Consider the following 22421-nt stretch of genomic DNA (forward strand, 5'->3'; position numbering starts at 1 on the left):
TTAACTGACTCCACCAGGTAATGAAAACTTTACTCTGGAAAGGATGGGTTAGGTAGAAGGGGGTGGGCAAAAATGGATTTTTTGGCTCTAACTTCTAGCAGCTGTTCTTAGCATTTTTATGGCAAGTGGTTAATGACTGTCGAGACAAAATACTCTGAAAACAGGAATATTGAGGAAAGAGTTTAATATGCATACTAATATACAGCTGTATATTGATTAGGAAAAAGAAAGATATTTTCTTTATTAAAATAATTACAGTATCATCTAGACATGTGCAGAACAAAAAACATTGTTTAGTTTCGATTCTTTCTATAAATAATTTCATTTAGTTAAATTTGTTTTCTGAATTTGTTTAGTTTTTTGTTTATTCATTTTGAAATTTGATTCGAATTTTCCAAATTTGGTTGAATTGAATTAAATTTGACTGAATTCGGAAAACTTGAATCGGCATTTAAATTTGAATTTATTCTATTCAGTATTCTTTTTATTTTATACTATTCTATTCTATTTTCTCTACTGTTCTATTCTTGTATATTCAAGTTTATTCTATCTGAATTTCCAAATGCTGTTATATTCTTTTTATTTTATTCTGTTCTATTGGATTTTTTTCTATTCTATTGTTTTTTCTATTTTATTCTATTCTAGTTTTATTTTCTATGCTTTTCTACTCGAATTTCAGAAGATGGTCATATTCTTCCTACTTTATTCTATTCTATTGTTCAAATGTATTTATTTATTTGAATTTCAGAAGACCGTTATATTCTTTTCTATTTTATTCTTTTCTATTTTTTTATTTTCTATTTTATTCTTTTCTATTCTAATCTATTCTATACAAATTTGAATCTATTCAATTCGCATTTCGGAAGACTATTATATTTTTTCTAATCTACTATTTTCTGTTCTTTTATTTTCTATTCTATTCAAATTTATTCTGCTCAAAATTCACATTTCAGAAGATGGTTACATTCTTTCTATTTTATTCTATTCTATGGTCTATTTTCTGTTCTCTATTTTATTATTTTATTTTGTATTCGTTTCTATTCTAATCTATTCTGTTCTGTTCCTTTATTTTCTATTTTATTTTAGTCTATTCTTTTATTTTCTATTCTGTTCTGTTTTACTCTATTCTTTTCTATTTTATTCTTTTATTTCTATTTTGTTTTATTTTATTCTTTCGGACAAAATTTTTTTGTTATTTCTGGTTCTTTTATATTTGGTAATATTATCATTCAGATATCTCCGAATAATTAAAAATTTGGCCGAATTTCTATTTTTTTCTATTTTATTCTTTTCTGCTTTTATTCCTTTATTTCTATTTTATTTTATTCTATAATTTCGGACGAAATTTTGTTTTGTTATTTCTGGTTCGGGATACGCCTTAATCTCCGAATAATTAAAAATTTGTCCGAATTTTGATTTGGAACTAAACAAAACCGTACATGTTTACCACTATCATCCACATACAGAAAGAGAAGGGATAATGTAAATTTAAACAGTGTGTGTTTAGTATCATTTTAATGTGATTTTGTGCAAGAGCTAGGTTTACTGTGATATCATGTGAACCACTAAATGAATAAGGGTCCATTCTCACTATTTGTGTTGGAAAGTGCTGGGCAATGTTGCACAGTGCAGTCCCAATGCAAAGCCAAGGTAATTTGTCTTTTTGCCATGGTGTCAGTTCACACCACTGCGTTCTGGTGGTGTGAGCTGAAAAAAATACTGCATGCAGTTTTTTAATAAAGTTCTAAGAAAAAATTGTGAAGAGTGAATGAACTGGGATTGGCGCTTCGGCACTGTGTCCCAGCACACACCATTGGCTGTGTGTTCAGCATGGCTGCTGATGTGAATGGACTGTAAAAAGCATGATGCATGATTGTATTGCCTGCAGCATACATTTTTGTTTATTTTATACTGTTTCTAATTTTTTAGTTTAATATAGTTACAGTATTTGATAAATTGGTACATTTTGGTGTAACATATTTCTTCCACAATTTTTGCAGGGTCATTGAGGATGATCAGAGGTAAGTCTTTTTCGGTCTTTGTGGTTATTGCTTTCATACTTTATTATGGTTTTATATATCCAGCCATATTACCGATACAACCAAAACTCTTTTCTTTATAAACATTCTCACTGTATCTTTAGTTGTTTCCAATACCTTGTGCAAACTGAACATTTCACCGCAGTTTTTCTCTATTTCTGTGGATTTTCCAACTGTGAATACACTAAATCAGCAGGCTTTACAAGATTTAAAAAAGGAAATCTTCCATTAGAGGAGCTTATAGAGAGGCTGCCATTGCTGACCTTATTTTCTGAAAATGCTAGTTCTCTTGCTATTGACCCTTTTTGTTTCATGTCCCTGATCTAAAATGAGTATGTACTGTATTAAAGCACGCCATAGATGGATCAAAATTCAGCCTGTTTAGCAGGCACTTGTGTGGATGGAGGAATCCATTTACATGGCTAGCTTAACCACCTCCCGTCCGGCCACGGTGGCAGTGCAGGGGCGGGTGGCCATTTATAAACGGCCTCCCTGCTTGTGCGCGCTCCCTGGGAGCATGCAGCACCGCGATACGGTGCCCGCTGTGTCCTCCGGACACAATGGAACACTGATCGTCGTACGGGACCTCTGTGCGAGGTCCCGATCATGTGATCACTGATTGGCCAATCAGTGATCACATGCAGAGTAGTAAGCAAAATGTCACTTCTGACATCATTGCTTACGACGTGTGAAATCTGATCACAGAGGTCACATGATACAAGGCTTTTCACAACAGCCTTGTACCATGTGACAAGCTGTGACCAATCACAGCTCACACAGTATTTCTCAGTGGCTGAAAGAATGCAGCCAGAGAGAAGGAGAAATGATTGCTTTTACAGCCTTTATGGGTGTAAAAGAAGTCAGTGTAAAAAAAAAAAAAAAATCTTCATCACCCCCAAGTAGTACAGTGTCATCATGGTGACACTGTACTGCTAGGGTGACAGTATGTAAAAAACCATAAATAATATAAAAAATTAAAATAAAAATTAGTAAAAATTATAATTTTTGGTTCTAAACTAATTTGGGGTTGTTTTTTTACTAAATAGATAACTGAATACATTTTGGCCAAGATTTATGATGAAATATTATTTATTTGCAAAATTTTATAAGAAAAACACATTTTTTCCAAATTTTTGGACTTTTTGATTATATGGCAAAAAAAATTAAAATTTTGTTTACCAGTGGTGAATAAATACCACCAAAATAAAGCTTTATCTGTCTCAAAAAAATGCTAACAAATTCATATGTGTACAGTCTTGTATGACCGCGCAATTCTCATTTAAAGTGTGATAGCACTGAAAGCTGAAAATTGTCCTGGACAGGAAGGAGGTAAAAGTGTCCGGACTTGAAGTGGTTACAGTGGTTGTAAATTTCCGATATGAAAAATGAACAAAGCACATCCCACTATAGTGTGTACTGGCCTGAATCCAAAGCACCAAGCATGGCTCCCCTCTGCATCTATCCTCCATGCATGAGTATCTTCTGACAGTTTTTCCCCACACAACAGCCCCCCTCCAGCACACAGCAGGTGACTCGCCTTAGCTCTGTGTATTTTTCTATGAGCCTGTAGGCCTGTGTAGAGGGGTTGTGTCCCTTTCCGCCAGTCAGCTGTCAGATATCAGGGAGCTCTATGCTCTGCAATGTACCTGAAGTCAGATTATCACCCTCTACTGCTAGAGCTGATAAAAATCCTTTGATCTGTGCATTTTTTAGAACGATTTATAGAAGAGGTGGCTACTGATACACAGGTACAGCTCATGTAGGAGGATTTGTTTAATCTCTGTGAATCACCTGAGGCCAGTCACTTCACATGATATATGTAAGGGTTTACAACCACTTTAAAATTACCTATCCTAAATTTGTATTTCTATGGGACAGCAAAACCTGCTGAGCTAACATGGAAATGAGCTACGGTTAAAAAATCATTGTATATTGAGCAGCACATTTAGTACCATTGTATATATGAACCCTCAGCCTTGTGAAACAACCCATTCAGTTTAAAATAGAAATCAAAGGCAAAAAAGAAGCAGCAACACACTTATCTTCCCAGTGAATGGTTTTGGAGGGGGGGGGGGGGTCAGTACAAGTCTGATTATTGGAGGAGAGCAGGCTGAGTTCTCAGCACAGCAAATTGAAACAAAAATGAGAAGCGCACCAACCTTGCGCATTACCTCAGTAACCAAAGTTTATTAAATGTAAAATAATACTCACAAACAGCGAATAAAATCAGGCATAAAGGACCTGAAAAGTAGAAAGCCAGCGCGGATCTCATCATGGGGGCAGATACTCAGTCCACTGACGCGTTTCGAAGGGCATCCTTTCTTCATGCAGCTCTGATGAAGGGATGCCCTTCGAAACGTGTCAACTGTACTGAGTATCTACCCCCATAATGGGATCCGCGCTGGCTTTCTACTTTTCAGGTCCTTTGAGGACCTATATGCCTGATTTTATTCGCGGTTTGTGAGTATTATTTTACAATTAATAAACTTTGGTTACTGAGGTAATGCGCAAGGTTGGTGCGCTTCTCGTTTTTGTTTCTATTTGCAGTATTGGTCGGGCTTCCCCAGCCTTATTTGGAGCTGCACAACTCTACATGCATTGGTGGTCGATCTTTCCAGGTCTGGTTCCATCTATTCGCCACCCGCCTGAGTCCTTGAGCGCAGGAGATTTCGCTTATGATCTGAGTTCTCAGCACAGCCAGAACACTGACCACACTGTTCTTTCATGCATAGTTTGGTCAGCTTTTGATAGGAAAGCAGAAGGATTGGCAGGAACACCAGTTGCTTTCGCACAAAGGAAGCCATACAAAGAACAGGGGACTTTTTCATACAAGTACATGGTAGCGCAGGCACATATCAGGGATATGAAATCTTGGGTTTACATATTCTTTAAGGGCTGGTTCACACCTTTGCATTTTGCAGCATGTAAAAATGCATGTGTCACAAAAATACATGGAGTCCAATGAAGCTGTTAACATCTGTGTGCATTTTCTGTCCAATTGAAATTGATGGAAGTATATGAAAATAATAATGATCAGCACCTCCGCAGTTCATGCAAACTACAAGTCCATCTGCTGCGATGGCAGACAAGATTTGCAGTTTATCCATGCACCAGAATCTGTGAATGAATGACATGGCTGTGTGGGCCGAACTCTGCATAGCGACACTATTTTTTAAAGATGACAACTGGTGCAGGGAGAGAACCCCCTCCCCCCGTTGTCCTGCCTTTTAGAAGATCCCCACAATGTATGGCAGCCCTGTCAGGCTGGTGAGGTGTGCTGGGTACCTTGTGTGTGCAGAGGACTTGTTAGAGGAAGATTCTCACCTTTCTATCAACATCCTATAGCTTAGGTTGATTTTAGATGTTTTACTATGTTGGGCTATGCTTCTGGGGGTCATCCAATCCAGATTCAGTCATAGAATGCCACAATAGTGGCAAATATTAAACATCAACATTGACTTAGTAAGACTCTATGCAGACCCTCTGTGTGGCCACTTCTACATTCTCTAGATACTATGTCTGAAGGACTGACTTACCATCTTGCTCCATGGTCGCTGGCTTTATCAGAAGCTGGTTTTCAACAGCCCTGTTAAACAAGGACATCTCTGAATCTGTGCTACCTACAATAAAAAGCAAGGAAGTCTATGTACAAGTACCTGAAATAAATAATAAATGTCCCGCAAGGTCTATCATCGGAAATGGAAGGCATAATTCACTTGGTGTGAGTATATGGGCTTCCACTCCAAGAGTTTGGACCAGTGTTTGGCTTTCAGCACTATCAAAGATCAGGTTTTTATACTTTCTATCTTGTTTCAGAGACAGCTTATACAGGGAATATCCCATGTAGCAACTCCTGTTCATTCCCCTGTGACCCAGTGGGATCTAAATCTAGTTCTATCTGTTCTCCAAAAACTGCTGCTTGAACCCATTAGCAACATTCCTTTATCTACTCTCACCCACCAGGTGGTATTCCTGGTGGCTATCACCTCTGAGGTGTGTCTCTGAATTGGCAGCCTTATCCTTCAAGGAACTGTTTCTTGTTTTGCATAGGGCAGTGGTTCTCAACCTGTGGGTCGCGACCCCTTTGTGGGTCGAATGGCCCTTTTACAGGGGTCGCCTTAGACCATCGGAAAACACATATTTCCGATGTGTAAAGATTAGCTACTGTGTTGAAAGCAGCAGTATTGGAGGTAAAACAACACTCATGAATTATAATTACTGAGTAAATAATTTTATGGTTGGGGGTCACCACAACATGAGGAACTGTATTAAAGGGTCGCGGCATTAGGAAGGTTGAGAACCACTGGCATAGGGACAATGTGGTGTTGAGGCCCAGGACTTCCTATTTGCCTAAGGTAATTTCTGCCTTTCTTCTCAAGCAGCCCTTATTTATTTATTATTTCAGGTACTTTTATAGCGCCGTCAATTTACGCAGCACTTTACATATATATTGTACATTCACATCAGTCCCTAACCCTCAGGGGAGTACAATCTAAGGTCCCTAACTCACATTCATACATACACATACTAGGGACAATTTAGGAGCCAATTAACTTACCAGCATGTCTTTGGAGGGTGAGAGGAAACCAGAGTACCCTGAGGAAATCCACGCGGGCACAGGGAGAACATGCAAACTCCAGGCAGGAGGTGCCGTGGCTGGGATTTGAACCAACGACTCTAGTACTGCCAGGCGGAAGCGCTAACCATTTAGCCACTGTGCTGCCCAGCCCTTGTTCTTCTGTCCCTCTTTTCAGCTTCGGTTCAACAAAATGAACTATCCTTTGGTTTTCTGGAATTGGCTCAGACAGGCTCAACAGTAATAATCTCTCACGAGCAGTATATAACTATAAATATCAATACAAGAAGCAACTTGCACTACCACATACTCATAAGATGCGCGTGAACAAACATTCTAAACACGCAGTGCCGCACTTCTAAGCTCACTTATTAATAGAGCCAAACAATAATGTGAACATAAATCAATACAAAATATTGAATAGAAATCAATATAAAATAAGTCTCAAATAATGATTTCTTCAACTTGAATGTTTCCTATTTCATCTCTTTATGTCCTTTAATCCTCCACCAAAAACAAACACCAGATGTGCTCTCACCTGGAGTTTTTGATCACACATAAAGTTAGGTCAAAAATCGCATGTGTCCCTTGAAGTGGACACACAACAACCAGTGTATCCTGGTAATAGAATCTTCCTCCACAGATCACCACTCTCCTTATTCTGTCCTCCACTCAGCATACGTGGTGAAAAAATCTAAAACACAATAGTGCTTTATCCTTTTTAAAACTCTATTTTATTAAAACATATAAAGTGGCCACTCGCATAATAAAGGTGTTAAATCACATCAGATATATTGCGCATGAATATCCAGCAATGTTCATATACAGGCAATCAAAGATAGGTTCCACTCATCTGAAATGACACTGTGGCTGGATCGAGAGCATCGTGATGTCATCAAGCCCCTCCCCATTACATGACATAAAGAGATGAAATATGAAACACATTCAAGTTGAAGAAATCAGTATTTGAGACTTTTGATTTTATGATTTATATTCATTATTTTGTATTGATTTATGTTCACATTATTGTTTGGTTCTATTAATAAGTGAGCTAAGAAGCGTGGCACTGTATGTTTATCAATTTTTGGCTCAGACAGGCTGTCATCCAAACTTACAATTTCAAGGATCGGGTACAATTTTCCTTTCAAGGCACACTCTATTAGATCTGTGGGTATTTCTTCGATTTTTTTTTTTTAACATCAACCTGGGTGCAATCCTGCTACTTGATCTTCTGTTCACACATTCTCTAAGCTCTACAGGATGGATATTGTGACATCACCTGATGCCATATTTAGGAATAAGGTCTTTCAGATGAGTTTTTGTGGTGCAGGCAGACCCTAGTTCTCTGAATTGTTTTGTGCCTGTTTGTGTTGTCCATTCCTCAGTTGAACTGTTTTAGGATGTCTTAAAGACATCTCTGTTTCTCAGTGAACAAGAAAAAAAATAGAATTTTTATACTCACCAAAAAATCCTTTTCCTGAACTCCATTTAAGGACACTGGTCCCACTCCTCTGTATTCATACAGATAATTATGGTCCCAGTATGGCTTTTCTACAAAACAGGCATGCTGCAGTAGGAGGGGTTAGCCTTAGCTGACCTACGTTTTTTTGTTTGCCAGTGTCTGATCCTCCTTTAGGCAGTATTTACCCAAAGATGAAAGATTTCCTGTGTCCCTCAATGGACTTTAAGAAAAGAATGTTACAGTGAGTACAAAAAATTATATTTTTGCATGCAGACACCAGATTTCCCTTTTTATTTACCTAATTTCTTGAAGAGAGAATTGACTGCAAATTTAAACCATAGAAAAAGCACTTAAACCTTCTTAATTGTGTATTTCTGAGCGTCTGATTTTATTTGTTTAACCACTTCAAGTCCAGACACTTTTACCCCCTTCCTGTCCAGGCCAATTTTCAGCTTTCAGTGCTATCACACTTTGAATGACAATTGCGTGGTCATGCAACACTCATATGAATATTAATTTTTTAGCATTTTTTTGACACAGATAAATCTTTATTTTGGCGGTATTTATTCACCACTGGGATTTTTATTTTTTTTGCTATGTAAATGAAATGTCCAAAAAGTTTGAAAAAAAAGTGTTATTCTTATAAAATTTTGCAAATAAATAATATTTCATCATAAATCTTGGCCAACATTTATTCCGTTATCTTTTTAGTAAAAAAAAAAAAACAAATTAGTTTATAACCAAAATTATAATTTTTAAACATTTTGTTTTTACATTTTTATTTTATTTTTTTATATTATTTATGTTTTGTTTTTTGTTTTTTTTTTAGTTTTTTACATACTGTCACCCTAGTAGTACAATGTCACCATGGTGACACTGTACTACTTGTGGGGGGGTGATGAAGTTTTTTTTTTTTTTTTTTTTACACTGATTGCTTTTACACCTATAAAGGCTGTAAAAGCAATCATTTCTCCTTCTCTCTGGCTGCATTTACATACAATGGCCGGACGGGAGGTAGTTAATGAATTGTGACTTAAGTTTAAGATCCTTTACATAAACCTGTACAATTTTAAAGTAACCTTGCATCAAAATGCAAAGAATGCTTATTACCTACTCTCCCACCCTACGCAGCCATTGAGAACTACCGTGTGAGCTGTGATTGGTCACAGCTTGTCACATGGTACAAGGCCGTTGTGATAGCCTTGTACCATGTGACCTCTGTGATCATTCACAGATTTCAAACGTAGTAAGCAATGATGTGAGAAGTGACATCTTGCTTACTACTCTGCATGTGATCACTGATTGGCCAATCAGTGATCACATGATCGGGACCTCGCACAGAGGTCCTGTACGACGATCTGTGGTCCACTGTGTCCGGAGGACACAGCGGGCACCGGATTGCGGTGCTGTGCACTCCCAGGGAGCGCGCACAAGCAGGGGTGGAGAGGCCATTTTTAAATGGCCACCCTCCCCTGCACTGCCACTGTCCGGCCATTTATATACAATGGCCGGACGGGAGGTGGTTAATGAATTGTGACTTAAATTTAAGATCCTTTACATAAACCTGTACAATTTTAAAGTAACCTTGCATCAAAATGGAAAGAATGCTTTGCATATTTACCCTGTCCAGGTAAATATGATACATGGAAAAAAAAAAAACAAATTAAAAGGTAAAACTTTGAATCAATGCTTTCCTTACCCCCAGCTTCCACCAAAGGCGCCTAGGAGAGGGTAATGCCACAAGCCTTCCAGCAAGATGCTGGTTATTGCTGGCAACCCAAATCTCACAAAAAGTTGCTCTTACACAGTGCTATAATGTCTTCTCATGGGATTTGGGATCCTCTGCTTTCCCAGGATGTTGCTGGAAGGTAACTCATGAAGAGAATAAGTGCACAGAAACAGAGCTGCATCAATAAAAAAAAAAGTTGTCAGAGACAAAAGATGACTTTTTATGTGTAGTAGTCCACTTTAAACCCTATTGTTATTTCCATATGTAGACCTGTAATGTAAAATGTTTACGTATGATTTCTGTTTACAAAAGATAAAGTCAGAGTTCAGTCTGTAATTTTGAGCATTTGTGTACAGCATGAATGGAAGCTTTTTCATTTTATACTTTTGCTTTTTTTTTTTTATTTGCAGTCAACTGTTGATTTATAGAAATTTGAAAGACCTCCTTATGCATTAGTTTATTTTGTGTACTGTTTCAGTTGTATTTTTGAACCAGAGGGCAATGCATGTAGTTTAACAGACAGCACAGCAGAAGAACATGTATTGGCTCTAGTAGAGCATGCAGCAGATGAAGCAAGAGACAAAGTCAACAGATATTTTACCAACTGCAAGGTATATTTTTCCTAATACAAAACATGGCACAGTAGCTGGCAGAGTTTTATATTAGGAATTAATTTAATTCTAAAATGGCAACTTTTTACTTTCAGATTGGTTACCTTAAGAAGATTACAGATGGCACTTTAGTTTATACTGTAGTCAACTCTGATCCAGATGCAGAAGGTAAGTAGTATAAATGTGTTAGACATGTGCCATGTTAAATCAAAAACATAGTATTGCAATAGAAAATAGAGTACGTGTTGAACTAGATTTTTGCAGTAGTGTGGGTTTTAGTGTACTTTTTGTAGAATGTATTTTGCTGGAAACCACAACAAAGATGTAGTAAGCAGGATTTAAAAAAAAAAAAAACAGCCCTACTAATACAAATAGGTGTGATTGTATCCTAAATGTGTAAAGTCTGCTTGAGCTTAAACCTAATTCACATTTAATTCTACCACAACCTAACCCAGGGGTGGGCAAACTTTTTGACTTGAGGGCCGCATTGGGTTCATATATTGGACCCGGGGGCCGGACCAAGAGTAGATGAATGATGTGTATGTGTCATCCATAGTAAGTATAGTAATATTCCCCCATAGTAAGCATAGTAATTAATCCCCCATATAGTAATTCATCCACCATATAGTAATTCATCCCCCCTATAGTAATTCATCCCCCCTATAGTAATTCATCCCCCATATAGTATTTCATCCCCCCTATAGTAATTCATCCCCCATAGTAATTCATCCCCCATAGTAATTCATCCCCCATATAGTATTTCATCCCCCATAGTAATTCATCCCCCATATAGTAATTCATCCCCCATATAGTAATTCATCCCCCATATAGTAATTCATCCCCCATAGTAATTCATCCCCCATAGTAATTCATCCCCCATATAGTAATTCATCCCCCATATAGTAATTCATTCCCCATAGTAATTCATTCCCCATATTAATTCATTCCCCATATTAAGTCCCCTCTGTGTCAATTCACTTACCTTTGCTCCATGCGTTCCTCTCGCCGTGTTCCCGCGACGTTCCGGTCTTCAGGGCGGACTGTGAGAGGAGCCTAGCTCCCCTCCCCTCACGTTCGTCACGCTGCCCCGCCTACACACATCCTGACAGCCACATCCGCGGGCCGGATTAAAAGGTCCGCCGGGCCGTAGTTTGCCCATTGCTGACCTAACCTGTTAGAGGAGATGTCATGGTGGTGAGCAAACAAGACGGGAATTGGGAATTAAAGTAAGCCTATGCATTGACAATGCAGAGCTAAGCATGTGTATCACTCATTTGCAGTCCACCCCAGCTTCTTTTTGCTCCCCCACTGCTGCATTTAGCTGCCAGGAAGGGAGTGAGAGAGCCATTTTAACCTCCCTAAACAGGGCTGTGACTATTCCTGTCACAGGTTAATCACCAATCAAATCCATGCTGTTACGTGGGAGGAAGGGAAGTGAGTCTTGTGGTCCCCATACCTAAAGGTACTAGGTATTCCTTTTCAGTCCTCGTTGCTGATTGGAGATATAAGAGAGCAGAGGGAAGGTGAACAAGTACAGCTAGGTAGGGCAGCGGTTATATAACTCTGTTGCTTGCCCCCCATGTGGACAAAGCACAGCTTCACGTCAAGCACAGAAAATCAACATTTTAAAATACACTAAAACCCTCATAGCTGAAAGCACAATGGAATTCTGTATATCTTTGCTACAATATACCTTGCAGCATATTTGTTTTTTATACATTTTTTCATAACCCTTTTTTGGAATCATAATTTGGTAGCAGGATTTACTGGATCATCAAGCAGATTTAGGCACTGCAGAAATCCCTTTCTACCTTGACACAATTCACAAAGAAAAGTATCCAGTTCTTGTGGTTGCTGTGGTCTTCTTTTTTTTTTTTTCTCAAACACTCACATTTGACACTATGCAGTAAACTAGCAGAAAAACATAAAAATAATAATGTTTATCTAGTAGCAGGGCTTTTTTCCTCAGAAAATAGGTGCAGGAGCTCCCTTGTTCTGAATCATATCTTGTCTCCGCTCCCTACCCACCTCCGAACACAGTCCCTTGGTTCCAACCCACCTCCCAGTACTGTTCCTTATAGAGAATACACCAAGCCAAGTATTTTTTGGTGCCAAGTCATTTGTATTGAATTTGTTAATGATAAAAAAGCAGTACAATAGACCACCTTCCCAGCAACAATAGATTCCTCAGCCAACAATGGACCCCAAAATAAATACCACCCCAGCAACAATAAACCCCCAGCAGCAGCAACAGATCCCCCAGCAGCCAGCATCAAAAGACTCTTCAGCATCCAGCAACAATAGACCCCTGCCCTCAACAGTAGATCCCTTCCAGCAACAATAGATCCCCCTCCAGCAACAACAGACCTCCCCAGCAACAACAGACCACCATGCAAAAATAGATCTTCCAGCACATCCCAGCACCCCTTGCCATTACATACATTAAGTGCTGGAGGATGCCAGAATTACGTTCCCCCACGTTCCTGCTGAAAAAAAAAGCCCTGCCTAGCAGAATATTGTAGATTTTACACAGTATTCAAGTTTGCTAGATTTTTGTTTTTGTTTTTTTGAATTTGTTACGGACAGTTTTCAGTTCCATCTCAACAATTTTAAATTAGACACAAGCAAACATACATACAAACTGCACTTGTATGTGCTAAAAATTTGGGAAATATATATTTTTATTTTTTTAGAGGAAGAAACACACTCGGTGGATTTAAGTTCTCTCTCAAGCAAACTGTTACCGAGCTTTACTTCACTGGGATTTAAAGATGACCGCAGGCATAAAGGTAAGAAAGAATAAATGAATCGAATGTATTCTCCACTGTATGATTTAAAATTGATGTTTACCTACTAGGTCAGGGGTCTGCAACCTTTAAGACATAAAGAGCCACTTGGACCTGTTTCCGAGAGGGAAAAAAAGACTGGGAGCCGCAAAACCATTGCAACATTTAAAACAAATCCGACACTGCATATATTGCAAAAAACGCTCTGGTCATGAAGGGGGTTTAAGGGCCCAGTAAGCAAAGGGTTAATCAGGGCCACAGTGTATCGTCATAATCACAATCATAGCCTTAGGTCAGTGGTGGGCAACCTTTTTTTTCGACTGAGCCAAATCTCGCCAAAACCACGATTGAAATTTATTTTGAGAGAAACATTTTTAAAACTGAAAATACATCCCCCATATAGTAATTCATCCCCCATAGTAATTCATCCCCCATAGTAATTCATCCCCCATATAGTAATTCATCCCCCATATAGTAATTCATCCCTCATATAGTAATTCATCCCCCCTATAGTAATTCATCCCCCATATAGTAATTCATCCCCCCTATAGTAATTCATCCCCCCTATAGTAATTCATCCCCCCTATAGTAATTCATCCCCCCTATAGTAATTCATCCCCCGTAGTAATTCATCCCCCCTATAGTAATTCATCCCCCGTAGTAATTCATCCCCCGTAGTAATTCATCCCCCCTATAGTAATTCATCCCCCCTATAGTAATTCATCCCCCATAGTAATTCATTCCCCATATTGTGTGAATTCACTTACCTTTGCTCCGCGCGTTCCTCTCGCTGGGTTCCCGCGCCGTTCTGGTCTTCAGGGCGGACTGTGAGAGGAGAGGAGTTCGTCACGCTGCCCCGCCTACATCCGGGCTGCCCCGCCTACATCCTGACAGCCAATGTTTGCCAGCGGGCGCCCGGCACACAGAAGATCTACATTAAAAGAGCCGCGGCTTGCCGACCCTATTGCCTGTCACCTGGTGGGCAGTGTGCTCCGGAGCCGCAGGAAAGGTGAAAAAGAGCCGCATGCGGCTCCGGAGCCGCGGGTTGCCGACACCCGTACTAGGTGGATTTGTGTTTTGGAGTAAAATGAACCTTTTGTGGTATATTGTATAGTGAGTCTAACAAACAATCCTGAAAGCGGTACTACTTTCAGCTGTTCATCAGAGCAGGTGAAAGTTGCCTGGCAATTTGACAGTTTCACTGACCTCTTACCATTAGCATGAGACAAGAGGTAAGAAAACTAGATATGTGTTTTGCTATTTAACAACTGCAAAAGGAAATAATAATGGATAAAAATACTGAGCATAAAATGTATCATTTGTTCTATGCTTGCTTGAGTACATGATGTTTAGGGTGTTTTTAACCACTTGCCCTCCAGAGGATTTACCCCCCTTCCTGACCAGCCTATTTTTTGCGTTATGGCGCTGCGTTACTTTGACAATTGTGCGGTCATGCAATGCTGCACCCAAATTAAATCTGTCTTTTTTTTTTTTTTCCCCCACAAGTAGAGCTTTTTTTCGATGGTATTTGATCGCCTGTGCAGTTTTTTTTATTTTTTTGCGCTATAAACAAAAACTGACCTTTTTGAGAAAAAAAAAACAATATTTTTGACTTTTTGCTATTAAACATGTCCAATAAAAAATATTTTCTTTATGTGCATTTTGACTGTGTAATTGTGCGGGTATATAGCCTTTTGGTTGGAGTTCTGCTTTCATACTTGTGTGTGCATACGTTTCTATAACTGCATTAAGAATGTTGGTTTGTAAGCCCTTTTACAGGTAGGGGCTGATGTGAATGTCTGTGAAGGTTATGCTAAAGGCGACTGGTAGTTATCAAAGAGGGTTTGTTCCAGACACTCATCTGAATTGAGTAATTCACGTAGATGAGAGGTGAAATTACTTCAACATTACAAAAAAAAAGTCCTGTTGAATGTGACTAACTACTACTAGCTATACTGATGTAAATGATACTGTGTAATATATTATTATTATTATTATTATACAGTATTTATAAAGTGCCAATAGTTTGCTCAGCGCTGTACATTACAAAGGGGGACAGAACATGTGACAGAACAATACCAATACAATGCAAAACATGAGGGGATCGAGGGCCCTGCTCTTTCGAGCTTACAATCTGGGAGGCGATATAAGAATGTAAATGACCCCCTCTCCCCATGAGTGACTGGGGTGGGGGGGGGGGGGGCGCTCCACGCTGCAATTTCTCTTCACTTTTGTCTAATCCAGACTGCCCCTCTCCGTCTCCTACCTTCTTTCTTCTCTGACACTCTGCTTTTGGGCTCAGTCAGAGAGGCCAACAACCCAGAGCATTTAAGGGGCCTCCCCTCACCCTTTTTTTCCTATTCCTATCCTCCCCATTCCCCCCTTCCCTTCCTTTTTGTTTTCTAGTTTTGCTTCTCTCTGCATTTTTTTCAATTAATCTATTTTGATTGAACACACAGTGAAGGCAGCTAGACCTTATGTACTGGTTCTGACCCTATCGAAAGGGCTTTATGCCCCATGGTAGCTGACTCCACTCTCCCAGAAATCATATTTGGCATTTCCATCCTCTTTTCCCTCAATTTTTTTTTTTTGAAGGAAAAAAAAAACATAAATGAGTAAATAAAATAAATCTTCTAGTTGTGTTTGCTAATTTATGGTCATACCTGGATTGCAAATGTGATTTTTAATTTAATTTTAACATAATTGTATACATGTAATAAGATTAATTTCTTTTCCTTCTAGTTACATTTCTCAACAGTACAAGCACAGCTCTTTCATTACAAAACAACACACTTTTCACTGACCTTAAGCCTGATGAAATGGATTTAATGTATGCTGGTTATGGTGATGACACCGGAATTCAGTGTGCGCTAAGGTAATGCCTTTTATTTCTGAATATAAGATGAATTAAAAGTTACATAACAAAGTTAATAGAAAATAACATGGTGATTCAGATTATAGATCACTTTAATTTGGTGATTTCAGGACTATAATGTAGGTGAAAACTACAGTAACCCATAGCATTCAGACTTCAGTTTTACTTTAGTCATAGCAATCAACTACTTGCAGAAACAAAACATTGTTTGATATTGGTTTTGCACAAACCATTTGACCTTTGCAGTATATCCTTGGATCTATGCATCTCTACTTCTCCGATTCATCTTCTAGGGCAGCATAAATGGCACCATACAGACAGACAGGACAAAATATTTTCCCTCTTGAAAAGCAGATGGGACTTTAACAGCTCGAGAGGAGAGCCGGTAATTGGCATTCCTCGGAGGGGACATGTACACTGATCATCAGGGCACTGATGATCAGTGTGCCCTGATGATCAGTGTGGCTCCAGAAGTGCCACCTGTCAGTGTCCATCAGTGCCACCTGCCAGTGCCCATCAGTGCCACATCAATGCCACATATCAGTGCCTACCAGTGCACATCAATGCCACATATCAGTGTCCATCTGAGCTGCCTTTCAGTGTCACACATCAGTGCCAGTCAGTGCCACTTACCAGTGCTGCCAATCAGTGCCAGTCAGTGCCACCTAACAGTGCCAGTCAGTGCCGCCTATCAGTGCCATATATCAGTGCTGCCTTTCAGTGCCCATCAGTGATGCCTGTCAATGCCCATCAGTGCCACCTATCAGTGTCCATCAGTGCATCTTATCAGTGGCCATCACTACAGCCTCATTAGCGCACATCAGCGAAGGAGAAAAATCACTTATCTACAAAATTTTATAACAAAAACTAAGACAAAAAGGTTTTTTTTTTTTTCAACATTTTCAGTGGTTTTTGGTTTGTTTAAGAAAAAATAAAGAACCCAGAGGTGATTAAATACCACCAAAATAAAGCTCAATCTGTCACAAAAAAATGATAAAAATTTCATATGGGTACAGTGTTGCATGACCGTGCAATTGTCATTCAAAGTGTGACAGCGCTGAGAGCTGGAAATTGGCCTGGGCAGGAAGGGGGTATAAGTGCCCTGTAGGCAAATGGTTAAAGGCAACTCAACTAATCACTAAAAATACAAAATCATTTTATTACAAATAGCTAAAATTTCCACAACAAGAACACATAATAAAAAAAACTTATAAGATGGCTGAGTATAATATATGAATACAAGCTTGATGTGAATCTGAGTCTTCCTCCAACTGATGGAAATGAGCAAGAGAGACTTCCTCAGTAAAATCCCCAACACGTTTCATAACATATTTCTTTCATCAGGGGTAGACTGAAGGAAAGGATGGTATAGTAGGACTCCAATATCCAATATTAGTGTTCAAGCGGAGTTCCACTCAAAAGCAGAAGCTCTGCTTATTTGCCCCCCCCCCCCCACTGTCATATTTGGCACCTTTTGGGGGGAAGGTGGAGCGGATACCTGTTTTTGACGGGTACCCGCTCCCACTACCGGCTCAGTTCGCTATGGCATGTATTGAGCTGGAAGTTCGGCCCCCTCCTCCCTCCTGCAGTCTCCTGGGAACTTTCACAGGTCCCAGAAGACTTCCGGACCAATTAGGGGGCGCAGTGCGACTCACACATGCGCAGTGGGCACCAGGCTGTGAAGCCGCAAGCTGTCACAGCCTGGTGTCCACAGTTGAGGTGCTGGGGAGGGGAGAAGGGGCAGAGCGGGTAAGAAAATCGCTGGACTCTGGGACAGGTAAGTGTGAGTTTTATTAAAAGCCAGCAGCTACAGTTTTTGTAGCTGCTGACTTTTAATAAACACAAAAACGGCTGGAACTCCACTTTAATATTTACAAGCCACCAAATGATATTAAAAAAACTTCTCTTATTCTCCACTGACAACACCAGCTGAAATGCCATGAAAGGTTCCCCATAAAGAGGGCCGCAGAAGTCCCACACTGAGGTCACCCAGCAGCACCCAAGGCCATATTGAAGGCAGGTAGAAAATGGGTCTCAGGATGGTATAATATATAGTCGCTGGTGCTCACAGGAATGGTGTCCTAAGATAATGCGACGTTAATCCATTATTTTATGACACCATTCATGTGAGTACCAGCGGCTAATTTGTACCATCCTGAGACCCATTTTCTACCTGCCTTCAATTTTCATTGCGGTTCAGCTGGTGGTGTCAGTGGACAAAAGAGAAGTTTTTTTAATCATATTGGAAATCTTTGAGCAGATCTCAAACATGCAATGCCGGGAAGACAACCTCTTCTTTGGAAGAGTCCACCAAGAAAAAGTGATACAGAAATATGGTTAGAAAGTATATTAACTAGCCACAAAATGTGTGTAGAAGATGTCATTTCTGTCAATGTGAGCACCTTGCTGTGCCTTATCATTTGCACATACCATATTTTCCTTAATTTCTGCAAATAATATAACTGTGTATTAAAGGTTGTGAACATTTGTGTTCCCTGCATGTGGTAGTGTATTATTATTATTATTTTATTTTTTTTTGTTACTGAGAAAATCACTAAAACGTGTACTTTGTTCAGATTGCCCTGAATGTACGTAGTGTTGCAGTCTTTTCTGTGTGTGTATACGCAGTGAACGCTTATAGATATCTGTATTCTTGTGACAGCCTGCAAGAGTTCGTAAAAGACTGTGGGGGATATGCAAAGAAAATCGTTAATGACCTCCTGGACCAGATAACAGAAGGGGACCATTCCAAAATTCTTTATCAGATAAAACAGGTGCACATTTTAGAACATTGTTTAGTGGGTTTTTAATCTTGAAATAATAAAAAAAAATTGAGAGATACTTGTATATACTTGGAGATGGATAGAGAGATGTTTTAGATGTGTACACTATAAATATTATATATATATTGAGTTTGCCTACCCGTTGCAGCTACAACAGCTTCAACTCCTCTAGGAAGGCTGTCCACAAGGTTTAGGAGTGTGTCTATGGGAAGGTTGGACCATTCGTCCAGAAGCACATTTGTGAGGTCAGGCACTGATGTCGGACGAGAAGCCCTGGCTTGCAGTCTCCACTGCGGATTCTGTACAGGCCAGTCAAGTTCCTCCACCACAAAGTCGCTCATCCATGACTTTATGGACCTTGCTTTGTGCACTGGTGCTCAGTCATGTTGGAACCAAAAGGGGCCATCCCCAAACTGTTCATACAAAAATGTACCCCTTTTTAGGCGGGAACATGTTCCCAATGCTGCAGCCACCGCCCCCACGGCCACGTCATTCATTCACAGTGTTCTTTGAATGAATGAACTACAAGTCCCGACAGCCTTAGCAGCTGTCTGCTTGAAGTTCTCAATTAACTACTATGGTGCTGTGGAGCTCCATGGTAGCTAATTGATTATTCCTGTCAATATATCTGCAGGAGACAGATATCTTCTGATCACTGATGCAATGCTTTACAGGCTCCTGCAACCAAAAACAATAAATGCACTTTTTTTTTTTTTACCTGCTCAAAAATGTGCATTTATTATTTTTGGTCAGAAAGCGAACTTACCTTTTAACAGTTGATAGAAGTCAATTTGAAATCACATATTCTTCAATCAACCAGGGATGCCCACTAATGTATCCTAATTTGGCTGGTCCCTGTTGAACCTGCCAAATTCATATCTATCTATGGCCAGCTTTAATCCTCACCCGCTCCAGGTCTGTGTACGACTCAAAAGTAATTGTTCTTGCAATAGGGCTCATGTTCTTGAGCAAGTTCACATCAAAACAATGACATTCCCCATAAAAGCTTATTTGAGTTCAAAAGTTGTTTGAAGCAAGTCAAATGTACTTTTTGATTAATTCTGAATATTTTTAGAATCATTTAAAACTGATGTCAAAAGCAGTTCTGCATATGCAGCCAAAGCCAATCAGCACTGGCCCATAAAAAGTTATCAACTTGTCAATCATTGCTCAGGGCAGATAGTCCTCTGTGTGGGCAGAATAATTTGTAGGTATAGTACACTTCTAATTTTTCAATTTTAGAGAAGAAATATTCCAGTAAGACCTCCAGATGACCTTAAAGTAAGTGTGTTGACAAAATTCATAAAAGCATAACATATATATATATATATATATATATATATATATATAACTGTCTAAAGTCATGATAAACAAAAATCCTATCTCATGAAAAATCCCACAACTACAATATTTTTTTTATTAAACTAAACATTTAGTATAAAATAAGTTACTGCTTACCATATTTTTCGCCGTATAAGACGCACTTTTTCTTCCCCAAAACTGGGGGGGAAATGTCAGTGCGTCTTATAGAGCGAATATAGAGCGGCCGGTCCGGTATTTCCACCGCGGCCGTGTCAGAATACCGGGCCGGCCGCTCAGCTCTGCAGCGGGACCTTACCTGTTCCTCTATCCAGCGGCGTGCTGTCTTCCCGGCTTCTGTAGTGTGGGCACTGAGCATGACAGCCGGGTGCCAAGTGCGCATGCGCAAGAAGCGGTGCTTTTTGTGAATGGTAAGGCGGCACCTGGGACACATGACAGATCCCAGAAGCCGCCGGACCAATCACAAAGCGCAAGTGCTTCTCGCTCATGCGCACTGGGCACCCGGCTCTCATGCCGAGCGCCATTACAGAAGCCGTGAAGACAGCGCGCGGCTGGATCGAGGAACAGGTAAGCTCAAACAAAAACTCTGCGGAAGTAAGAGCGGGTACCTGTCAAATTCAGGTACCCGCTCCCCACCTCCCCAAAGGTCAGCAGTCATCTGTACTGTCCGCAGTCTCTGGTCATCCCTGTGCTGTCCGCAGTCTCTGGTCATCCCTGTGCTGTCCGCAGTCTCTGGTCATCCCTGTGCTGTCCGCAGTCTCTGGTCATCTCCTGTACTGTGTCTGCAGTCCATTAGTTCAGAATTTTTTTTCCTGTTTTCTGCCTCTAAAACCTAGGTGCGTCTTATGGTCAGGTGCGTCTTATACGGCGAAAAATACGGTAACTAACACAGGGTTCTTGTCATTATTTATGTCTGTAAATAAGACATTGATTAAAAAAATAATTCTTAGTCGTAAAGTACAGATAACAGGATCTTTAGTTTTTACCATGGGTTATATGCTAATACCATTAGGTGATTGGACACTGGCAACAAACATCTGCTCGGACTTAGCATTGGTTGAGCCAGAGCAGGGAGTCCCCTTCGGGAACCTCCTGGAGGAACACAGAAGGAATCTGATTGCCTGAAAGAGGCATTTGCCAAGAGCTGTACTCTAACAGCACACATCACATCAAGATAGTGGAGAGAAATTTTCTCTTGGATGTCTGGGTGCAGGACATAAGGAAGCATAAACCACCCAGGTGGTGGTGTTTCCAAACCATTTCCTCTATGCATACATGTTTTCAGAAGAATGGTAATAACTGAGTTTTAGGTTCACTGTGGGTTTTTTTTTTCTTTCAGATTGGAGACTCTGATGGCAGCAATTCTGTTCTTGATTTTATGTCCATGAAATCATATTCTGATGTATCTCTTGAAATGTCAATGCTTAATTCTTTAGGTAAGTTTACATTTCTCATAGGTCTTGAGTGTGTGTGAGTGTGTGTTTTTTTTAACCAGAGTTACTTTAAATATTAAAGAAACCATTTATGAGAGCAATAACACAAAACAAATTATGAAGGTGCTGGTGCCTGGCTGTCTCTGGCCTCAATCCTTTATTGATCTGGAAGTAAAGTCAAAGAAAATTCCTAACATCTGATTTACTAACTTATTTTGGATCCGTGACTCAAAGTATTGACTCCTTTACATCAACATTCCTTTAACAACCTTCTTCATACTGTTTTTTAACTCTGGATTAAAAGCAAGGATTCCTGGTTGACACTTTTATTGCAGTACATGGTCACCATTTTGTAAATGTGGGATACTTTAAATAAATATGTAATGGCAGGGAGCAAGACATTTGGTGAACCTGTCCCATTTGTGTTACTTGTCCATTTAAAAGTGTAGCTGACATTTATGTATTTTACGCTTGCCAGTAGAAGAGAGACAATCCAGAAAAAGATTCCTTTTGATACAGTTGACCAGTTTAAGCATTATGTGTGAAATAAAATCTGCATTGAATGCAGGGTGTCTGTCTTTGCATTGAAGGTGAAAGCTGAATTCTAGGTAGATATAAAAGACATAAATGAATGCAGATCTGTATTCATTAATACATATGTTTAATAACACATTTAATGTAAGTAAGGCTGTATAGTATGCAGCATAAGGTGAATGCTCTTATATGCAGCAATTTTATTCATTTCCTAAGCACTGCAGGATTTCTAAACTGACATTGACAAAGGAGAGAAAAGGCAAACCTTCTCAC

The 22421-nt window shown here is 39.5% G+C and overlaps 1 protein-coding gene across 9 annotated transcripts in view; it reads left to right on the forward strand.

The window, feature by feature from the left end:
* Positions 1–22421, forward strand: part of BRD9 (bromodomain containing 9) — a 52214-nt gene that overhangs the window by 25834 nt on the left and 3959 nt on the right. For all 9 annotated transcript variants that reach the window (XM_089669470.1, XM_089669468.1, XM_089669471.1 and 6 more), the window contains exons 8-14: positions 2001–2021; positions 10285–10417; positions 10513–10585; positions 13111–13206; positions 15946–16078; positions 18741–18852; positions 21521–21617. In XM_089669470.1, the coding sequence (XP_089525596.1) occupies positions 2001–2021; positions 10285–10417; positions 10513–10585; positions 13111–13206; positions 15946–16078; positions 18741–18852; positions 21521–21617 (665 nt within the window). The remainder of the gene's footprint in view (positions 1–2000; positions 2022–10284; positions 10418–10512; positions 10586–13110; positions 13207–15945; positions 16079–18740; positions 18853–21520; positions 21618–22421) is intronic.

Source organism: Staurois parvus, unplaced genomic scaffold (genome assembly GCF_062004578.1).
Source record: "Staurois parvus isolate SC_StPar_1 unplaced genomic scaffold, SC_StPar_1.0 ptg000077l, whole genome shotgun sequence".
Classification (NCBI taxonomy): domain Eukaryota; kingdom Metazoa; phylum Chordata; class Amphibia; order Anura; family Ranidae; genus Staurois; species Staurois parvus.